The following is a 19,487-nucleotide window of genomic DNA, read 5'->3' as shown; positions in this document are numbered from 1 at the left end:
AGGGTTCAGACGTTTACCAGAATTGTCTCCCTTGGCAGAAGTGTTGACGCTGCTGCCTGAGGCTGGGGCCTTTCCTGAATGGCTCAGAGGCAATAAGGCAACAAGCGTCTGATACTGGTCTTTGGTTAGAGTGAACGATTCTGCGTTTGTCTGCCCACTGTCTTCTTCGCCCGAGTCCCCATAATCTCTGCCCTGATTAATCGCTGAGTTGGCCTTGGGTTGGTTAGTTCTGAAGGGACCTCCTTTGCTTTTATTTCCATAGTTTGGTGGGTAACCATGTTTTTTGAAGCAAATATCTTCAGTATGTCCTGTATTTCCACAAAAAGTGCACAAGGATGTATTTTTGCCATTTTTCTTGTTTGCATACCTCGGGTTGTTGCGGTTACCATTTTGTCTTCCTTGTGTGAAGCCTGCAAACGGACTTCCTTCATTTCCCTCTGTTTGCTTGACAGGTACAAAGCCAATCTGCCGTTCATGTTGAATGGATAAGGCGTAAACTTTGTTGAGCGATGGCAAGGGCTCCATGAGGAGTATCTGAGAGCATATGGTGGAATAGGATTCATTCAATCCTTGTAGGAACGTGATCACTTGATCCGCGTCCTGTTGATCCCTCAATGTTTTGAACGCGCCGCAACCACACACCGTCCGACAGGTACATTATGGCATAGGTCGTAGGTTCAGTAGCTCGTCATAGAGTATTTTTAGATTGGTGTAATACTCAGTGACACTTGTATTACCTTGTTTCAGGCTGTGGATTTCTCGTCGAAGCTCCAGAATTCTTAAGGAGTCTGCCTGGGCAAAGCGCTCCTTCAGATCCGCCCATATCTGTTCTGCCTTCTCCAGCCATATGACACTACGGGCAATGGATGGTGCGATGGCATGGTTTAACCATGAGATAACCATGTTGTTGCATCTCTCCCATTGATTGTACATCGGATCATCCAAAGGTGGTGCCTTGATAGTTCTATCCACAAAGGCAAACTTATTTTTGGACATAAGAGCAACCTTGACGGCCCGAGACCATTGGTGGTAGTTAGGCCCGGAGAGTTCTTGTGAGACGAGGGACAACGCCGGAGTTTCATTCGGCGGAAGATGGTAGGGGCTGCCGGTATTGATTACGGGAACAGCCATTGAAGTCTACTCAAGGATAAACTTCAGTTTTGCTCTGATACCATATGAATTGAATGAGGTAATTTTAACATTAATCTTTGAATTCTCATTAAAAACAAAGCTCCTAACTATTACATTTTATATTCTAATGTTTAGGGTGCCCATCAAGTAAACTTGGTAGTTAAGAAAAGAGGATGACAAGTGTTCTAATTTGGACCATTGATCTTAAGGTTTTAAGATTAATGGTGGAGATGCATTTGTGGAGTGATCATGTGTGTCAAGGAGCATAATGTGTTGGTGAAGCTCTTCTAGAATATACCACAGACTTGAGAATGACGAAACTGCCCTTGGTTTATGCGAAAAGACGCATGTGCCCCCCTGGATATTTGACCTTTGTGTATTCGGAAGACTTAAAGCCCTTCCATTTTCCTGTACTTGTGCATTTACTTTCTTTTCTGTTTACAAGAAAGAAACCCAAACGTTTCTCCTTCTTCTTCTCTCTCAAGCTCGAGAGCTTGCTTCTTCCTACTGTAATCAGCAATTCTTTATTCAAATCTTCAATACTGTATATAACCACAAGTTAAATCTTTGAGATGCAAGAAAATGTGGAGAAGATGAAGAATGACAAGGTGATGCAAGTTTACTTCACTTCTTTTTCTGCTTTTCCTGTCTGGTAAAGATATATACTTGCAGGGGCCGAGACGTGGTTCTGGCGACCGATAGCCACGAGTAGTTTCGGCACCCGTCTCCCCAAAATTTAAAGTTATGGTAATTCCGGCCTCTGTTTCCAAGAAATTTAGCTGGCGTGCTATATTAGACACTGATTTAGCAAAAAAAAAAAAAAAAAAAAAAAAACTTTACACACCACATGTAAAATCCGCCCCCAACCGAACAATCCTATGTTCTCCACTGTATCATTGTGCTGCTTTTTTGGTATAAAACTACCGATGAAGACTGGTTCCGTCTCTAAAACAACCTTTTGTTTTGCTTGTAATGGCCATGGGATGTTCAACAAGGTCCCTGGAATCGGATATTCAAATCTTTGCAACTCTTGGATCCATTGCTTTCAATTCAGGCCCCGTTTGTTTGGGGAAAAATATTGTGTTCTGAAAAATTTTATGCATGAAAAATATTGTACAGGAAAATAAAATATTTTCCTGTGTTTGGCAACAACACTGGAAAATATTTTCCGGTGTTTGGCTACAACATTGGAAAACACCGAAAAATATTTTCCAACCACTAAATATAGATTTTCTGTATTTTTTTATTTTCAATTGTATATATAAAACACAAAAAATATGTAGAGACGTGGAAAACTGTGAAAACGTAAAAAATAGAAAAAAATGTAAAAAAACCCATGAAAATAAGAAAATGTAAAAAAAACACGAAACATAAAAAACTTGAAAAGATGTGGAAAACACGAAAACGTTAAAAACACGAAAACATGCAAAAATATAGAAAACAGAAAAACGTGAAAAAACACAAAAAAAAATATAAAAATTTATTAAAAACACAAAAAGTGAAAAAATGCGAAAATTACGAAAAGTAAAAAAATATTAAAAACATGGAAAAAAATTGAAAAACACAAAAATATGAAAAAATAAATATAAAAACACGAAAACATTTTTTCACATTTTCGGCATTTTTTGTACGTTTTCAACGCTATTATATTTTTTTGCACTTTTTCTTCTTTTTTGTGTTTTCACGTTTAGCTTTTCGGTTTTCAGTTTTTCCCTTTTTCACGTTTTCTTTTTTTCGCGTTTTTTATTTTTCGCATTTTGTTACTTTTTCGTGTTATTCGCGTTTTTTTTCATGTTTTTCGTATTTTTCACGTTTTTGTGTTTTTTATGTTTTCGTGTTTTGTTTGCATTTTTCATCTTTTCATGTTTATCGCGTTTTTCACGTATTGTCACGCTTTTGTTTTTAGCATTTTTTGCGTTTTCGTGTTTTTCATATTTTTTCACGTTTTTGTGTTTTTTGTATTTTTCATGTTTTTGTATATTTCGTGTTTTGTCACTTTTTCTTGTTCATGTTTTGTGCTTTTTCAAATGTTTTTTTTTGCGTTTTTGTATTTTTCGCATTTGTTCACATTTTCATATTTTTTGCGAGTTTTTTTTTTTGTCATATTCTCGTGTTTTTTAACGTTTTAATATTATTTATATTTTTCATGTTTCATATTTTTACATTTTTTAACGTTTTCCCAATTTTTCTCTGAACGCGTATGTTTTGGGGAAAATGTTTTACCCTAGGATAAAACATTTTTCCTTATTTCTTCCTTGTTTTTCCATTGACTTGCAACTTATTTTCTTTTGACTTATTTTCCTGCCCAAACAAACACTGGAAAATTGGGAAAATATTTTCCTGCAGAATATTTTCCCCAAACAAACGGGGTCTCAGTTTCAGTGCGTTTAATCCAAACTACTCCTGAACTGCAAGGAATAGGAATTGAAGTTGGCTCGACATTGTAATGGAAGATGCAGAGAATGAGAAATGACTACCATTGGAAATCATGTGGCTATGAGCCATGAACGGGAACAAAAGTATATGTGGTTTTTGAGATTCACTTCCCATGATTTAACTTTCAAAACAGCTTTTTGTTTCCTAAATATTGCTTGAATTGTTGTGGCTAAGTCGTTATTTCCACGTGGTAGTACTAGGAATTCTATAGGCCATTAACAATTTAAGTAAGTTGAGACGGTGAAAATGTTATTTTAAGGAAGTTGAGACAGTGGAAAAGTTTTTTTTTATTTTTTGGATAATTAATTTATTAGTTCCTATATTTTGATAAAACACACTGTTTAGTCCCTGTATTTTCAAAAACACATGGTAAGGTCTCTAACCTTTTTCTCAGTTTAGTCCTTTCGTCTGTTTGTTAGATTTTTACCGTTTATGACTTCGAAAATGACGAAAGTACCCTTTACTATTTACCTTCAAACTTCAGAAGAGAAAATCCAATTTAGAAGAAGAAGCTATTTGTATGGAGAACAACAAAAAGAACAGACCCAATGCTTACGAATTTGAACGATTAAAAAGAAATTCAAGAAGAAGAACACTCAAAGTTGATTTCAGATGCATTAGAGTTTAAAGGAAAGGAAAATAAAGGAGAGTCTAACGGCAGGGACTAAACAGTTCACCGAGAAAAACATTAGGGACTAAACAGTTAATTGAGAAAAACGTTAGGGACTTTACCATGTGTTTTTTAAAATATAGGGACTAAATAGTGTGTTTTTTGTCAAAATATAGGGACTAATAAATTAATTACCCTTGTTTTTTTTGATGAAGTAGAAAAGTTGATTTAAACAAATTGATGTGACGGTAATTTAAAGCAAGATGAAGTGGAAAAAAAATCATTTTTAACAGTTTAAAAATCATTAGCGTTTGAGTACAAGATGAAGAGGTTGGATAGATATTAAACCTGTTAGTTTTTGTATGTTTTTCAATTCAATTATTATGGTATATGCAGAATTATATGTAGCTGGTCCTTTTACGATATGAAAAAAAAGAGATAAAAGTAGGGTTTAGTTTCTGTATATTAAACGTAATCTCATGCGTCGTAGATTCAAGAATATATATAGGCCACACAAACAGAAAGGAACTAACTTAGCTGGAGATTTAGATAGTAATTATATATTTGAGTGCAAATTGAAAGAGTTGATGTAATAGTCTCGTCCTATACTATATAGATATTGTCCAGCCAAATTCAACACTTTGACCTCATGACTTTAAAACGCGTCTATATCATCACCACTAACTTACAGATGAATAAAACTTCCTTTAATTAACATTAATGAAACTTAAACTTAATTAGTTCATCAATCAAAGCATTAGTATCAGAATAGGAAGATCCGCCTTCTTCAACAGCCTTCCTTGCCATCTCCCTAAGTTCGTTCGCTTTTCTTCTCATTTCTTCCCCTTCTTCGCCTTCCATTATCCTATTTATAGCCTTCTCTATACATTCATTCTTTATAATGTTATGATCGCCATACATTGTCGATTCTTGGGTGCCAATTGACACTCCGATTTTAAGTACTTGTGTCACAAACTTTTGGTTGTAAAATTGCTCGGCCCCTGTCGGCCAAGCCACCATGGGCAAGCCAGCTGTTATTCCTTCGAGTGTCGAATTCCACCCACAATGAGTCACAAACCCTCCTATTGCTTCGTGTTTGAGTATTAGTACTTGTGGTGCCCATCCTCGAATTATTAGTCCTTTTCCTTTCATTCTTTCTTCAAATCCTTCAGGCAACCAATGTTCGTCTTCAGGATTCGTGTTCGTGTTTGTCCGGACGACCCATATGAAGTCCTTTCGAGAAGATTCGAGTCCGACTGCAATCTCCTTTAGCTGAGTTGCTTTGAAGTTCGCTATACTACCGAAGCACAAATAGACAACCGAATTCGGTTTCTTGGAGTTAAGCCATTCCAAGCATTCGTGTTCGCTTATTGATGCTTGGTTCCCTCTTTGCGCTTTATCTTGAACTTCTCGGCTGTAGAGTGAAATCGGGCCGATACTCCACGCTCTCCTTTCGAAAAAGTTTCTATAATGATCAGCGTAAGCTGATTCGAGCTCGTAAAAGCTGTTGACAATTACTCCGAAGCTCTTCAGTTCCGATTCCAGGGCCGACTCGAACAATTTCGCGGTCTCTTTCATTGTTTCCTCTCTAAAACTAATCGGTATTTCATTTCCTGACAGCTTAATTTCTCCAGGAAGATTCGGAACAATGAAGAGTTCCGAATGGGATGAAACATTCTTGTAAGGCTTATACTGATCAATACTTAACAAAGTACACAGAGAAAAGAAAGAAGTTCCATGGAAGACAAGCCTCGGAATCCCGAATTTCGCAGCAGAATCTGTAGTCCAAGGAAATAACATATCAGCAACAAGGCAATCGGGGCGAATATCTGTCAGGATTTTCTCCAGGGGATCCTGAAAAAAGCTTGTGGAGACGAAGAATTTGTTGATAACATCCAATCCCAAGTGTTTGGAAGTGATGAAGTCGAAATTTTCACATCCTTCTGGCAATCCAGACTCCGCGGTAGGAAAGTTGATGACTCGAATATTGATATCGGAACCTGAATTTTGGGTGTTGAGGATTTGCCTGGAGATAAGAGGTTGATTTAGAGGAGTAGTAAGAATGGTGATTTTGAGGTTTTTTGAAGCAAAAAGCTTGGCTATGTCTACCATTGGAATCATGTGGCCATGAGCCATGAATGGAAAGAAAAGTATATGTAGCTTTTGAGATTCATTTCCCATAATTTAATTGTTTTGAAATTAATCAAAAAAACAAAGAAGATGAAGTTGCAGTTTACAGTAGAAGATGGAAGAAATCAATTCATAATGAAGAAGAAAACATAAGAACTCAAGTTTAAGATAAGATGTTATCCATATTGTCCTTATTTCCTTCTAATGAGAATGTGCAATTACCACCACAAGATAGATATTGTTTTTCAATTAGTACATGTACAGTCAAATAAAATAACACTTTCAGGCTTTCAACTTGCTTAGACGTCATAACTACCCCGGTATTTTCACGTGGCAGTATCATACAATATATGTGCCACTAGCAGTTTAAACAAGTTGATATGGTGGAAAAATCTTTTTAAGCAAGTTGATGTGGCGGAAAAGTAGCCATTAGGCATTTGAGTACAAATTGAAAAGGTTAGACACGTGCACAGACGGATCCAGGATGAGGGGGAGGTTTACCACCCATTGGTTGCTGGAAAATTTTATGATTGAAGCTTTCTATGAGAGCTTTAACTTTTTCTACAAAAATACCACAAATTGATGACTTTTGAATTTTGACATTGTCAAATTTGACTCTCAATAATCTCAAAATTAAAAATTTCAAGAATCTAATGATATTTCGAGTAACTTTAATTCTTTAACATTTTAGTTTTAAGGTCATTTAGGTGTTGTTTAGTGAAGAGATAAATTTAATGTTTTGAAAGAAATCTACAAAAATGATGGTTTTAAAAAAATAAAAAATGTGATTCATAGTAAATGTCATACTAAACAACTTTAATTTTTAGATATTCTCATTTTAAAGTCGTTAACGACCAAATTTAGCAATCTCAACCAAAAGTCACCACTTTATAAATATCGTCAAACACCGTTCTTGTTTTAACAAAAAAAACACAATTCTTCACCTGCAAATTAGTGTAACATATGAGTTTTTTTTTTTTAAATTAACCCTCGTTACTAATAAATTATGTAATTCTTTCTGTTTATAATGTATAGATAAAATTAATCCAAAACCACATGAATCTCTTATTCTTGTAATTAGATATTTCATGTTCAAATCTTGGATAGATAGGAGGTAAAAACCTGGTTGTCTTTAGTACACTACCTTTTAAAAGCAGGAAAAAAAAAAGTACAAATCTAGCTCCAAGATACCTCGGTCTTTGCAGCAACGTAAAGCTAGGCATTGGTTCAAGGACGGATGCCAATGGCATTGATCTTCGGCATCGGTCTTTAACAAAAGACGAACATAAAAAAACAAAGTAAGTAAAGCGAATTGCTAAAAACTGTTAAAATCATTACGAATGAAACAATTACAGAAATACAAATAGAGCTGCACCAATGCGTCTCGGAACAACATAAACAAAACCTTGCCACAACATCAGGAACCTGATTTTCTTTCTGATAGACACGAGTAATAACAAAATCGTATGGAGGAAAGAAAGAAAATGAAAACAAGTCAATCAATCTTATCTAAACTTTCAAGGAATTTCCAGAAACATTACTTAAAGACAATGTCAGTCATTCTCCCAAGCTTTCATAACCACGCTATAGCGCAATTAGGGCCCCTTAGCACCAGCATTTCTGAAAATCCCACCCGAACCAGCAGCTCCAGGAGTACTAAGAGCAGAACCATCTGTATTAATTCCTACTTTTGGTAAATTAAGATTGAAGCTTAACGAGTTCATCAATTAAAACATTAAGATCAGAATAGGATGATCCGCCTTCTTCAACTGCCATTCGTGCAATCTGGCCAAGTTCATGAGCTTTTCTTCTCATTTCTTCACCTTCCATTATCTGATTTATAGCCTTCTCTACATATTCACTCTTTATAATGCTATGATCATGAACACCAATAGATACACCAATTTTCAATACCTCTGTCACAAATTTTTCATTGAAGAATTGCTCACTTCCTATAGGCCAAGTCACCATTGGCAACCCCGCAACTATTCCTTCAAGTGTTGAATTCCATCCGCAATGAGTCACAAATCCCCCTATTGCTTCGTGTTCGAGTATAACTACTTGCGGTGCCCATCCTCGAATTATCAGCCCTTTTCCTTCCATTCTTTCTTCAAATCCTTCAGGCAACCAATCTTCGTCGTCTTCGAGATTAATGCTCGTCCGGACGACCCATATAAAGTCCTTCCGAGAAGCTTCAAGTCCGATTGCAATCTCCTTCAGCTGAGTTGCTTTGAAGTTGGTTGTACTACCAAAACATAAGTAAACAACCGAATCAGGTTTCATGGAATCAAGCCATTTCGAACACTCGTGTTCATCGATCAATGATTTGTTTCCTCTTCGTGCTTGTTCTTCAACATCTCTATTACAAAGAGAAACCGGGCCAATACTCCAAGCTCTCCTGCCCAAAACGTTTCTGTAGTGTTCAGCATACACCGGTTCGAGCTCGAAAAAACTGTTTACTACTACTCCAAAGCTCTTCAGCTCCGATTCTATGGAAGCCTCGTACAGTTTCCTTATCTCATCGGTTTCACTTTCTCGTAACTCAGGTTTCAATAGTTTGTTTCTTGAGAGCTTCATATCTCCAGGAAGACTCGGAACGACAAAGGGCTCCGAATCTGACGATATGTTTTTATAAGGTTTATATTTGTGAATAGATAACATAGTACATAAAGAAAAGAAACAAAATCCATGAAAAACAAGCCTTGGGATACCAAATTTGGAAGCAGAATCAGTAGCCCAAGGAAATATCCAATCAGCAACAAGACAATCTGGATTGATTTCTCTTAGGACTTCTTCCAGTGGATCCTTAAACAAGGGTGTTGCAAGAAGAAATTTGGAGAGAATTTCCCATCCTAGATTCTTGGAACTGATAAAGTCAACGTTTTCACATCCTTCTGGTAATCCAGCTTCAAAGATAGGAAATTTAAGGATGTGAAGATTGATATTAGAATCTGAATTTGGGGTTTTTTGAATTTGTCTAGAGACAAGAGGTTCATTGAGAGGTGTTGTGAGAATGGTGGTTTTGAGGTTTCTTGAAGCAAAAAGCTTGGCTATGTCTACCATTGGAATCATATGGCCATGAGCCATGAATGGGAACAAAACTATATGTGGTTTTTCAGATTCACTTCCCATTCTTTGACTGCTTTGAAATTAACCAAAAAAACAAAGAAGATGAAGTTGCAGTTCAATAAAGTATAATTTGTTATAATAACTCTCTCTAAAGTTGACTTAATACAAAACTAATAATAATAATAATAATAATAATCAAGGATTTTTTTTTTCTTACAAGAATATTATACTTTAAGATGTATCATGTGAGATGCAAGTAAATGCCACATTAGTCATAATTGACTTTTTTAGATGCGTACAGTGACAGTTGACTTTTTTAGACAAGTACAGAGGCAAAGACAAGATATTTAAAAGTTTTTAACCATGAAAGGCCAAACCACGACAATCCATGTTACAGAATTCATTTATTGTGCCAAGACAAGATATTTAATATGATTCTCCAAGAAATTGACAACAGAAAAAATAGCAACCATGATTCAAATGCACATCTACTATCTTTATCTTCAAAGAAAGGAAAGGATAATCATCATTCAAATGCATATAAACTATCTAATATTAAAAATAAATAAGTAAATTATAAATTGAAAGGATAGTTGAAAACCTCAGGCAGCCATTTCTCATTCTCTGGATCTTCCATTATAATGTTGACTCAACTTCAATTCCTATTCCTAATGCCGAAGCTTATGCTCTTTGCTCTGCCTCTCCTTCCACCGTTACCGCCATTGAAGCCAAAACGGTTCATCCCACCTCGATCCTTCCCGAAACCAGGCACTGGTCCAGTAAGAGGAATTAGAAATTGAATTAAGAAAACTGAAAGCAATGGATCCAAGAGTTCGCAAAGATTTGAATATCCAAAGACCCTCAAAGGTGCATTGATTAGGATTCCAGGCATCCTCAAGGAGCATCCTCGTGGCATTTCACATATTTTTCAAGAAACTCCTCTCTGAACATATGAACAGACTAGCTATGCTTGAATTCAATTTGACTAGACCCTCGGATAACAGAAATTCAATAACTGCACCTCTTGGAACAGCCTCTTCTTCAAGCTATATCCGAGTAGTGGAGGACATTATCTTATCCTCTGAGATTGACAGAACCGCTGGGAACTTCTTGAAGGCTGTAATAGTATCTTCATCGGACCAACCCCACCTCTTATAAATTGCAACCTTCTCATCCCTCTTCAATTTGCTCACTCCTATCAATACTTTGATTGCAAAAACAAACTGTAACTACAAAGGATTAAATCCCATTTCCTTGACTTCCTCAATAATCTTTCCAAATTTGACTGGATTTGTTCCAATACTTACCCAATAAGTATGAATTAACCACAAAATTGTTGATGCAGGCACTCCATTTTCTCTCAAAATGTCCATATTAGGTATTAGAGCAGCTTCAAGACTATTATTTAGAACACCAGCATTTCGTTTAATCAATTCAATGGCTTTGTATTCAGATTGCAATAAGTCAATAAAAAAAGTGAGCAGCTAAATACCGCACTCAAATTACTATCACCGCCTTCATTTGGACTTTTTTGCCCTTCTCATAATTTTGATAAAAAACTAAAAATTCTCTCTCCAAAATCATAAACCCGAAAAACAATAATTGAAATTATGAAAATAATTGATTTGTAACAACCTGAACCACGAAAATGGACGATTACGAGTCGGAAACATTAAAATTTATGTTTTTTTATCAAAGAACTCATGAAAATAATACATATTTTTCATGACGATTTTGTATTTTTTGTCACAAAAAATTGGGGAATTTTGCATTTTTCGTCATAAAAAATTGAACGATTTAGTATTTTTCGTCACTAAAAGTTTTACGATTTTGCACATTCAAAATTTGGCCTAAACGGATGCGGCATCCGTTCGGCCCATGGTGGGGGCGGACCTGGCACTCCGCCCCACCAATGGTGAGAACGGATGGCGCATCCGCCCGGCCCATGGTGGGGGCGGATGCGCCATCCGTTCTTGCCATGGGTCAGTCGGAGTGCCGCGTCCGCCCCCACCATGGGCCGAACGGATGCCGCATCCGTTTTGGCCAAATTTTAAATTTTTCTCTCAAATTTTTTTTCTCAAATTTTGAATCAAAAATTATGCAAGGTAAAATTGTCAAAAGATGGCGGTAGTAAGGAATTTAAGGGCGGTAAATAGCAATACCCTAAAAAAATTAAAATTACCAACCAACCTATTTTCTAAGCTTTTGTTGAACATCGCAGGAAAGATTGTAACAAGGTCAGGGGTTTAAGCTCCCCTAGAGCGAAAGAACTCAAGTTTAGGGGAAATGGTCTTCATAGAAATTGAGGTGCGACAGTGGAACCATTTCTAGAATGGAAAATCGTTTTTCATAAAAATTGAAACATGATAGTTCTAAAACTGAAGATTGTGAAAGAAAAAGCTGACCTTTGCTCGAGATTGGAGACAAGCCTCGACCATTGTAATTCCAGTTCCAGCAGATGAAGTTCAGAAATTCAGAAACTATGAAGAAGAAAGCAAAGCCCTAATAAAGAGAGAAGAAGAGAGAGTAAAATGATGTCGTTTTGATGGGATTCCAACATTTGACTGATTGTAAAGTGTTACTTGGTATGTTACCTTTTTTTTATTAATTTATTTATTTATAAACAGCAGCAATATATTAGCTAAGAAAACACATTGTCATTAGCAACATAATATAAAATACAATTCGATACAGATTTCCAAATCAAATAGAAATACAGTCAGGCAGCAAAATTATGAATAGTTGTATTGGTCTGACGTCGTTTATGAACGAACTCAACACAATCAAAGTACCTAATCTCTTTTTAAATATCCTAGATAATAATTCCTAACCAATTTAAGACATAATTTCCATTCTTGAAAATCTACAGCAGATAAAGAATCCAAAACAATCTAAACTCTTCCAAATCTCATTTCTTTTTGCAACACGGATTGAAAATAAGATACTTTGAACTTCAGTAGAAAAAGCCGAAAAAGAATACCTAATTGGATCTTCTCCGGACAACAATATCCACCCACAATAATCACAAATAATGAAACTGAACGAAAATACATAAATACGTAAATACCAAGTAATCAATGCATCAATAACAGTTGGGAACAGAACAGAATAGCAAGTAATCTTGAGTGGTTTGGTTCTTTTGAGTGGTTTGTTCCATTTCCTAGAGAATCCCATATGAACTTTTCCCAATCAAACACTTGTGTGCAGAATTATTCGGAAACAAGTCAAAAATTATTCAGCTTAATATCTTTACAACAGCAAATTGAACTATTTAATTTCTAATACAAGCAACCATCACTTGCATAATTCATTATTCCAATCAATGCAAAATATAACTGTCATTAATTTGAAAAAATGTTTGGTTTATTATATATATCTTGAAATGAATCATGTGAATACAGGGAGAAACGGAAATTGAGTACAAAGCTAGACATCCCAACTAGGTTGGCACCCCTAACACTAGACCCGAACACCCCTTTAAGCAGCTGAAATGTGTTGTGTAAACTTTACAACTTCTTTTTGCTAAGAATTTTACCTTTGGAAAGTGTTTTGTTGAGGTGATGGAGTTTTTTTTTTTTTTTGGATTCTGAAATATTGGGAGAAATAGGAATAGGGTTTTGCAATACCAGAGCCTCAATCTTACTGTAGAGTTGCCTTTTCCATTTGAGAACACGTGATGCATATTGGAGGATTGGACTCGAGAGTGGATGGTTTTGCCAACATTGGTGGAGAGAAGGAAAGCATTTGTGACAGGGAAAGAGCACGGCTTGGAGAGTGCTTTTCAGACATATGTCTTCCAATTCATCTCTATTAGCGGTCTTCAATGCTACTTGTACCAATTAGAGAAGGGTCTTCTTCATTTCCATTGATCTGAAATTGCTGAAATTGAATAAATTCTATGTGTTACAGTTATACAAACAGACGGAAATTGAAGAATTAAAATACATCCATTAGCAAATTTAGTAAACAAGTATTAAGTATTCATTAATAGAAAACACAGAAACTCAAGAGAGAGAACAGAGCAATAAAGAATCTCAGAAACACATCAAATAATGCGTAGAAACATACCAGCCTAAAAGATTAGCATATCAGTTACTAACTTCCATTTCAATAATATCATTCCATAAAGCGTACAGCAGTCAAATTTCTAATGTCTAACGATGTGGAATTTAGTTTATTGTGTTTCAATATTCTCAAGCATCCCATTCAAATGAAAAGATAAATTGAAAATAAAAAAAATCTAAAAACCTAGGAAAAATAAAATGATGATGGTTTAAATCACCTCCCGTTTAATTTTGAATTTACTTGCCCAACAGAAAACTAGGCTTCGAATGTTAGGTAAATGGGTTTGGGCTTGGGGTCCTTGAATTTAGGGTTAGTTACATATTAGTGAGATTTGGTTAACTATTTACAACAAACTATTAGTGTAAAAAAAAATTCTTTAAATGTCAAGTTTTTTTAAAAAAATGGTTATATCATCAAACATTGCAACTGTAGAGATTTTTTTTAATTAGAAATAATTTAAAAATAACTGAAATGTGACAAAAATAGAAATAAAAAATGACAGAATGATAAAAATCTAAGAAAAAAAACAGAAAATGATAAAAGCAGAAAAAAAGAGTTATTAAACTGTAAAATAATTTTCAAAAGTGTTGTTATATGTAATTTCCTCTTGAATTTAACTTGGCCCATAAATTTATTGAAGCTTATTATTTTTCTTTTTTAAATAATGGGAAATTTACATGGAAACACACTTTTGAAAAACAATTTACAATTATATCAAGTCATAATTTTGCATTATATCAAACTAGTAAAATCATTATTTTTAATACATTGTAAGAATTAGAGTTTATAAACTAGAGTCTAGGATATGTTGTCTAGGATTTAGAATATATGAATTGGAGTTTAATTTTTAAAAATTATGGTGTAAAATCATATTTTATATATAGAACATAATGACATATTTAGAATTAATTTTGATAATCTGATTTAGTTGTAATTTTATAGCTAATTATAGTATTTATGTAGGATGCCCGATAATAATTTGTTTAAGAATACTTTCTTTCTTTATTTTTAATGACCTCATAACCATTCAACTTAATTAATTTTAATTGGTATTCATAACTGAGTTTCTAACAAGTAATGAGTACGCTTGAGTTATGAACTTAATTTAAAAGTGAAAGTTGGAGAGATTATTTAACCATTAAATTTAATTGAAACTCATTTATTTGTGCGCGGTTTTGCTATTAGGCAGAGAACGGAGAAATTAGGAGCTATATATTATTATAAGATAAGTTATAAATTTAGTATATGGTAATTGAGGAAGAGTACAAAACTTACAATCTTAAACATAATATTTTACTAGACAGTGCAATTTCAAACATTATTAATGAAATATGAATTCTTTCATGTGTAATTTCATGTTTGGCTACTTTGCCATTTCTAACATTTTTACCACTAAATAAGACTTGAAATTGCAAATTTTATGTATGAAAAATGTAATTACTATAAACAATCATTTAAATGTGTTGGGAGATGAAATTGTGGAATAGCACAAAAGTCAAGAACCTTATTGTGTATTATTGAAAATACACAGACTAATGAATGTATTAGGTAACGATATATACAAACCAATAAATTATCCACCCTAAAGATTACAACGGACATTCACCATTCAGATATTAACACATGTCCTCTATCAGGGGAGTAGGAGAATGGTGTACAAGGAGTTCTTCCGCACAGGGGTCCAATTTATTTTATTATACAAATTTAAATAAATTAATGTTATTAATTATTATATGAAAAATTAAGTAAATGTTAACTTATCCTGAAAATTAACGTTGTAAGAGTATTAAGGGGCTCAATTTTTTATTATTATTATTATACAATATCTAATTTAATTATTTTTATTATATTTATTATGTTAAAAATCATGTTAAAAGTATTTTGGTGTTTCATTTTGTAGAAACATTATGATTATATGATAATATTAATTTTTTTAAGGTTTAATATATCATTTGCCCCCTGAACTTGTCCAAAAAGCTTGATTGGCCCCCTAAACTTTCAAAGTATTCTAATAGCCCCTTGAACTTACATAAAATGTTTAGTTAGCTCCCTGAACTTGCGTAAAATGTAATCAATTGATCACTCGGTCATAAAAAAAGTAAGTTAAATGCGAAAGATGTATTCCATGAGTCTTAACAAAAGTAAAAACAACCAAAATCGGGATATACGGTTCTAATATTAGAGAAGACAAGTTTTATAGTTGAGCACGTAATAACTTCATTTTTAATCTGTTTTTGTATTATGTAATAACATTCTAAGATGCGTGGAATACATCTTTCCCATTTAACTTACTTCTTTGCGACCAAGTGATCAATTGATTACATTTTATGCAAGTTTAGGGGGCTAACTGAATATTTTATGTAAGTTCAAGGGGTTATCGGGATACTTTGAAAGTTCAGGGGACCAATCAAGCTTTTTGAACAAGTTCAGGGGGCAAATGATGTATTAAGCCTTTTTTTAATGAATATGGTCCAAAATTTTTTCATTTAGCATAGGGCTCCAAAAATGTTTAAGACGATCATGTCCTCTATAATAATTATCTAAAAGTAATTTAAATTCAATTATTATCAATTTAATTTAATCTCATAAATATTTAGATTTCATAGTTGATATGTCATCGAACCAATTGAACTAAAAAATCGAGCTGACAGTTAAGATCCAATCGCAGATTTTATATTAATCTTTGGCAGATGTTAATATATGTGAAAATAAGAAAATCTATTTTAGGCCTAGTATCACAATCTCTCATAATGAATGAGAGTTCATACCCTGACAATCCTATTGTTCATTAAATTTGATCACATAGTAAGATAGGCCTTATTATGCATGTTTTAAACTGGAGGGCTATTTGTGTGAAGTGTGTGTCGAATAGACCTTAACTATTAGTTTAAAATTTTAATTAAAAAATTTCAATGTATATATTTCTAGAATTGTATTTTTCTAAATTTGAAATAATATTTTTATAGTTTCTCTATAACCACATCACACATATAAAAAAAATGTTTTTGAACTGTTAAAAGTAAAATTTCGAACGCTATGAAATGAATAATTGTCACATAAATGAGTTTTAAAATCAAAGCTGACTTTTCTAGTCATCAATTACTTAATGTGAAAAGAAAAGATCAAAGGCGTAATGTGTTGAAATAAAAGTTCAATGGCTCAGTCCACCAAAGTCATGAGTAATATGAAGTTTAAGGATGCATGTTTCCAAATTAAAATGGGTAGATCAATTTGATATTTGAAGTTTGTTAGTAGGATCAATTTAGTCCAAAATCAAATTTGGGTATAATTTGACCCTTCAACATGGTATCAAAAGTCAAATGAAACCAAAATATCAAGTGTCAACATATGATTGATAATATTTAACACGTGTCACTTCCTAATGTTGACACGTATTATTTTTGGGTTAATTTCAAATTAAACATATGGTTACACGTTTTTGTAGATCAGTTCTTGTAATTATTTTTTATTGCAAATCAAACCACGGGGTTTGTAAAAAAATTCATTTTGAGTCAACCTTGCCAAATTAGACCCATTACGATCTTAAAATAAAAAATTTCAAAAATTAAATAATAATTTAAATAACTTTAATTTTTCAACTTTTTAAGTTTGAATTAAAACATGTGTATTTTTCTCGAAATAATCTTCACCAAAATTTGTGCATAACTAAAACTCTTCACTTCTCTCTTCAAATGTATGTAGGTGTACTTAAGTGTTGTTTGATACATTGCAACTTTAATTTTTTATTTACATCAAATTTTTAATTTTTTATTTTTTATCATGATAAATACTTGTTTACTAAATTAGTAAAAAAAAAAACAATTAAGGTGTTGAGTGCTTCTAGTTGTTTAAGCTACGTCTCAGGTTCAATTTCTAGAGTATGTAAAAAATATATGAATTGACTCAATTTGTCAACATTAGAGATTGATAACATGGTGATATTATCCCAATGATCAAAAGGGATATTCACCTAGAGCGCCACGTGTTGATCACCTGATACCGGAGTATCACGGTGTATTAAGCAAAGGGATCCGACAGGCGGATCACCAACATCTCACCACAAGAGATCCGCGGGCGAACCTACGAGGCGAATCGCCATAACCGCCCAATCCGCTATTGAAACAGCTGAACCGATCCCGCAATAAAGACCATTAATAAGCAATCAATTTACTAACGGGCATGCTTAAAGGAAATCCGAAACCCCCATTAATGGAACATTAATGGAGACTTTCTAGTTACTAAAGGTTACAACTTCATGACTATATATAGCTAGTATCTCGAGCTATCAAGGTACACATTCGCTCACCCTTTGTCAATTCAGTTTGCTCTCTTGTTCTTCTATACTGACTTTGGCATCGGAGCTTCCCCCCGTCGAACCCAACGACGCCCCCACAGAAACGGAAGTCAATCGAAAATTCTCCACTAGTCATCAATTGGTGCGGTGAAGGTGGAATCCTTAATCAAATAAAGGGTTTTCGTTCACATTAAAAAGATATGACGAATGGAGAACAGAACCCCTCCTCGGGGGTTGAAACACCATCGGTAACACCATCAAGTCAACCTGAAACAAGCGCTGGTCGCGTCGATATGAGCACTTCTGCGACGCAGGATGGAAGGGGTATGTCGCCGGATACATTCATTGAAACATGTGGAGGATCCATAGGAAGAGCGTTTGGCCATGAGATGGAAAGACGCCTGAGGTCATTCATGATAGTACCAGAGCTTCGACGCACAAATCCTACGACGTCTCTATGGCAACAGGCCGTTATAGGATTAAACGCTCATGATTCTTCATTCTTCCAAATTCAACCCACAGATTCCATGGTGACTACCACCGTAGCAGGCAATAACCCACCACTCAATCGGCAATTATTCTCTGACGGAGCAGGAGGAAGTCGTGGGAATAACCAAACTCCACCTGGGGGATCCGCAGGCCAAGCGATAAATCTGGGCGGATCAGGTAACCCAAGCCGCCCACGGTCGAATCTCCCCGAAGTCAGATCAAAAGGTCGAAGGCACAAAAAGCGGAGAAAGGGGAAAAGCAGGCGGTCGAAATCCCCTTCGCCCCCAGACAGAGATCTTCCCATCGGGGTAGATCACCCCCATCTATTGGGCGTAGACATAGCAAGAGGCCAGTAGAGACGCCACGTTCGGATAGGCCACCGCCACCACCAAACCAAGGAGAGGATAGACACGTTCCTTCGGGAGGCCATGGAGGGGATAACGGCCAAGCTCCTCCTGGAGGACAGAGTGGTGGAGGTGGGCATTCGCCATCAGATCCATCGTCCGGGTCTAGCTCCTCATCTTCTCCAAGTAGATCTCCCCCTAGGAGACCGCCGAGGGTGGGTCTGGAGAATTTTGATGATCGTGTTAGAGCTGCGGTGCTTCGCATTAATGAAGAGAATGCCCGTCATAATCCATTCGCTAATCGTGATTCGCCCTTTACAGCATGGATCAAAGCTAAAGAAACGGAAAGGCATTTTAAAATACCTAATATACCCGTTTACATGGGTGCGGACAACCCAGAGGCCCATGCAAGAAAGTACCGAATGTTGCTCAGCCTTAACCGTGCAAGTGAGGTGGTCTTATGCCGGATGTTTATCACCACCTTAGGAGGCCCCGCCTATGATTGGTTCCAATCTTTACCTCCTGGATCAATCGACAGTTGGGATCAATTGAGTAGAGAGTTTTGTGCTAAATTCGCCGGATGTATTCCTCCAGTGGTCAAGTCACGGAAGCTTTTTGAATTAAAGCAGAAGGCGAATGAACCCCTTCGAGAGTATGTAGACAACTTCAACAAATTGTGTATACGAATTGTCAATGTGGATGTCTCCATGGCAGTGGAGGCTCTAGCGAAAAATACCACGTGTAAAAGCTTGCAGGAAGATTTAATTCGAAAGAAGCCCAGAAGCATGGCAGAATTAATTGAAAGATGCAAGGACTTCATGGAGGTAGATGACATTCGCAGAGAGTCATTGTCTCCGCCCAAGAAGGATAGAGGCGAATCTCGCCCTCGAGATAAGGAGAAAGACAAGCACCAGGACTC

General features: G+C 35.3%; 2 protein-coding genes across 6 annotated transcripts; both read right to left on the bottom strand.

Moving 5' to 3' along the window:
* Positions 1-4,660: 4,660 nt before the first annotated feature.
* On the bottom strand, positions 4,661-6,516 carry LOC136221712 (scopoletin glucosyltransferase-like). The gene has a single exon (XM_066009141.1). It carries the CDS (start codon positions 6,356-6,358, stop codon positions 4,895-4,897), a length of 1,464 nt encoding a protein of 487 aa, XP_065865213.1. The 5' UTR covers positions 6,359-6,516; the 3' UTR covers positions 4,661-4,894.
* A 923-nt stretch (positions 6,517-7,439) lies between these two features.
* LOC136224952 (scopoletin glucosyltransferase-like) lies at positions 7,440-11,917 on the bottom strand. 5 transcript variants are annotated; one of them, XM_066013377.1, is made up of 3 exons: positions 11,782-11,917; positions 9,978-10,774; positions 7,601-9,446 (listed from the first exon to the last, which is right to left on the bottom strand). In XM_066013377.1, the coding sequence occupies exons 2-3, from the start codon at positions 9,995-9,997 to the stop codon at positions 8,006-8,008; spliced, it is 1,461 nt and encodes a 486-aa protein (XP_065869449.1). In that variant the 5' UTR covers positions 9,998-10,774; positions 11,782-11,917; the 3' UTR covers positions 7,601-8,005. The 5 variants fall into 5 exon arrangements, 4 of the variants coding, with proteins under 4 accessions (XP_065869449.1, XP_065869451.1, XP_065869453.1 ...); XM_066013379.1 differs by having other exon boundaries at positions 9,978-10,147; positions 11,782-11,914; XM_066013381.1 differs by lacking the exon at positions 11,782-11,917 and having other exon boundaries at positions 7,601-8,922; positions 9,019-9,446; positions 9,978-11,201.
* Positions 11,918-19,487: the final 7,570 nt, after the last annotated feature.

Source organism: Euphorbia lathyris, chromosome 3 (assembly GCF_963576675.1).
Source record: "Euphorbia lathyris chromosome 3, ddEupLath1.1, whole genome shotgun sequence".
NCBI lineage: Eukaryota > Viridiplantae > Streptophyta > Magnoliopsida > Malpighiales > Euphorbiaceae > Euphorbia > Euphorbia lathyris.
This window is presented reverse-complemented; position numbering and strand designations above follow the sequence as displayed.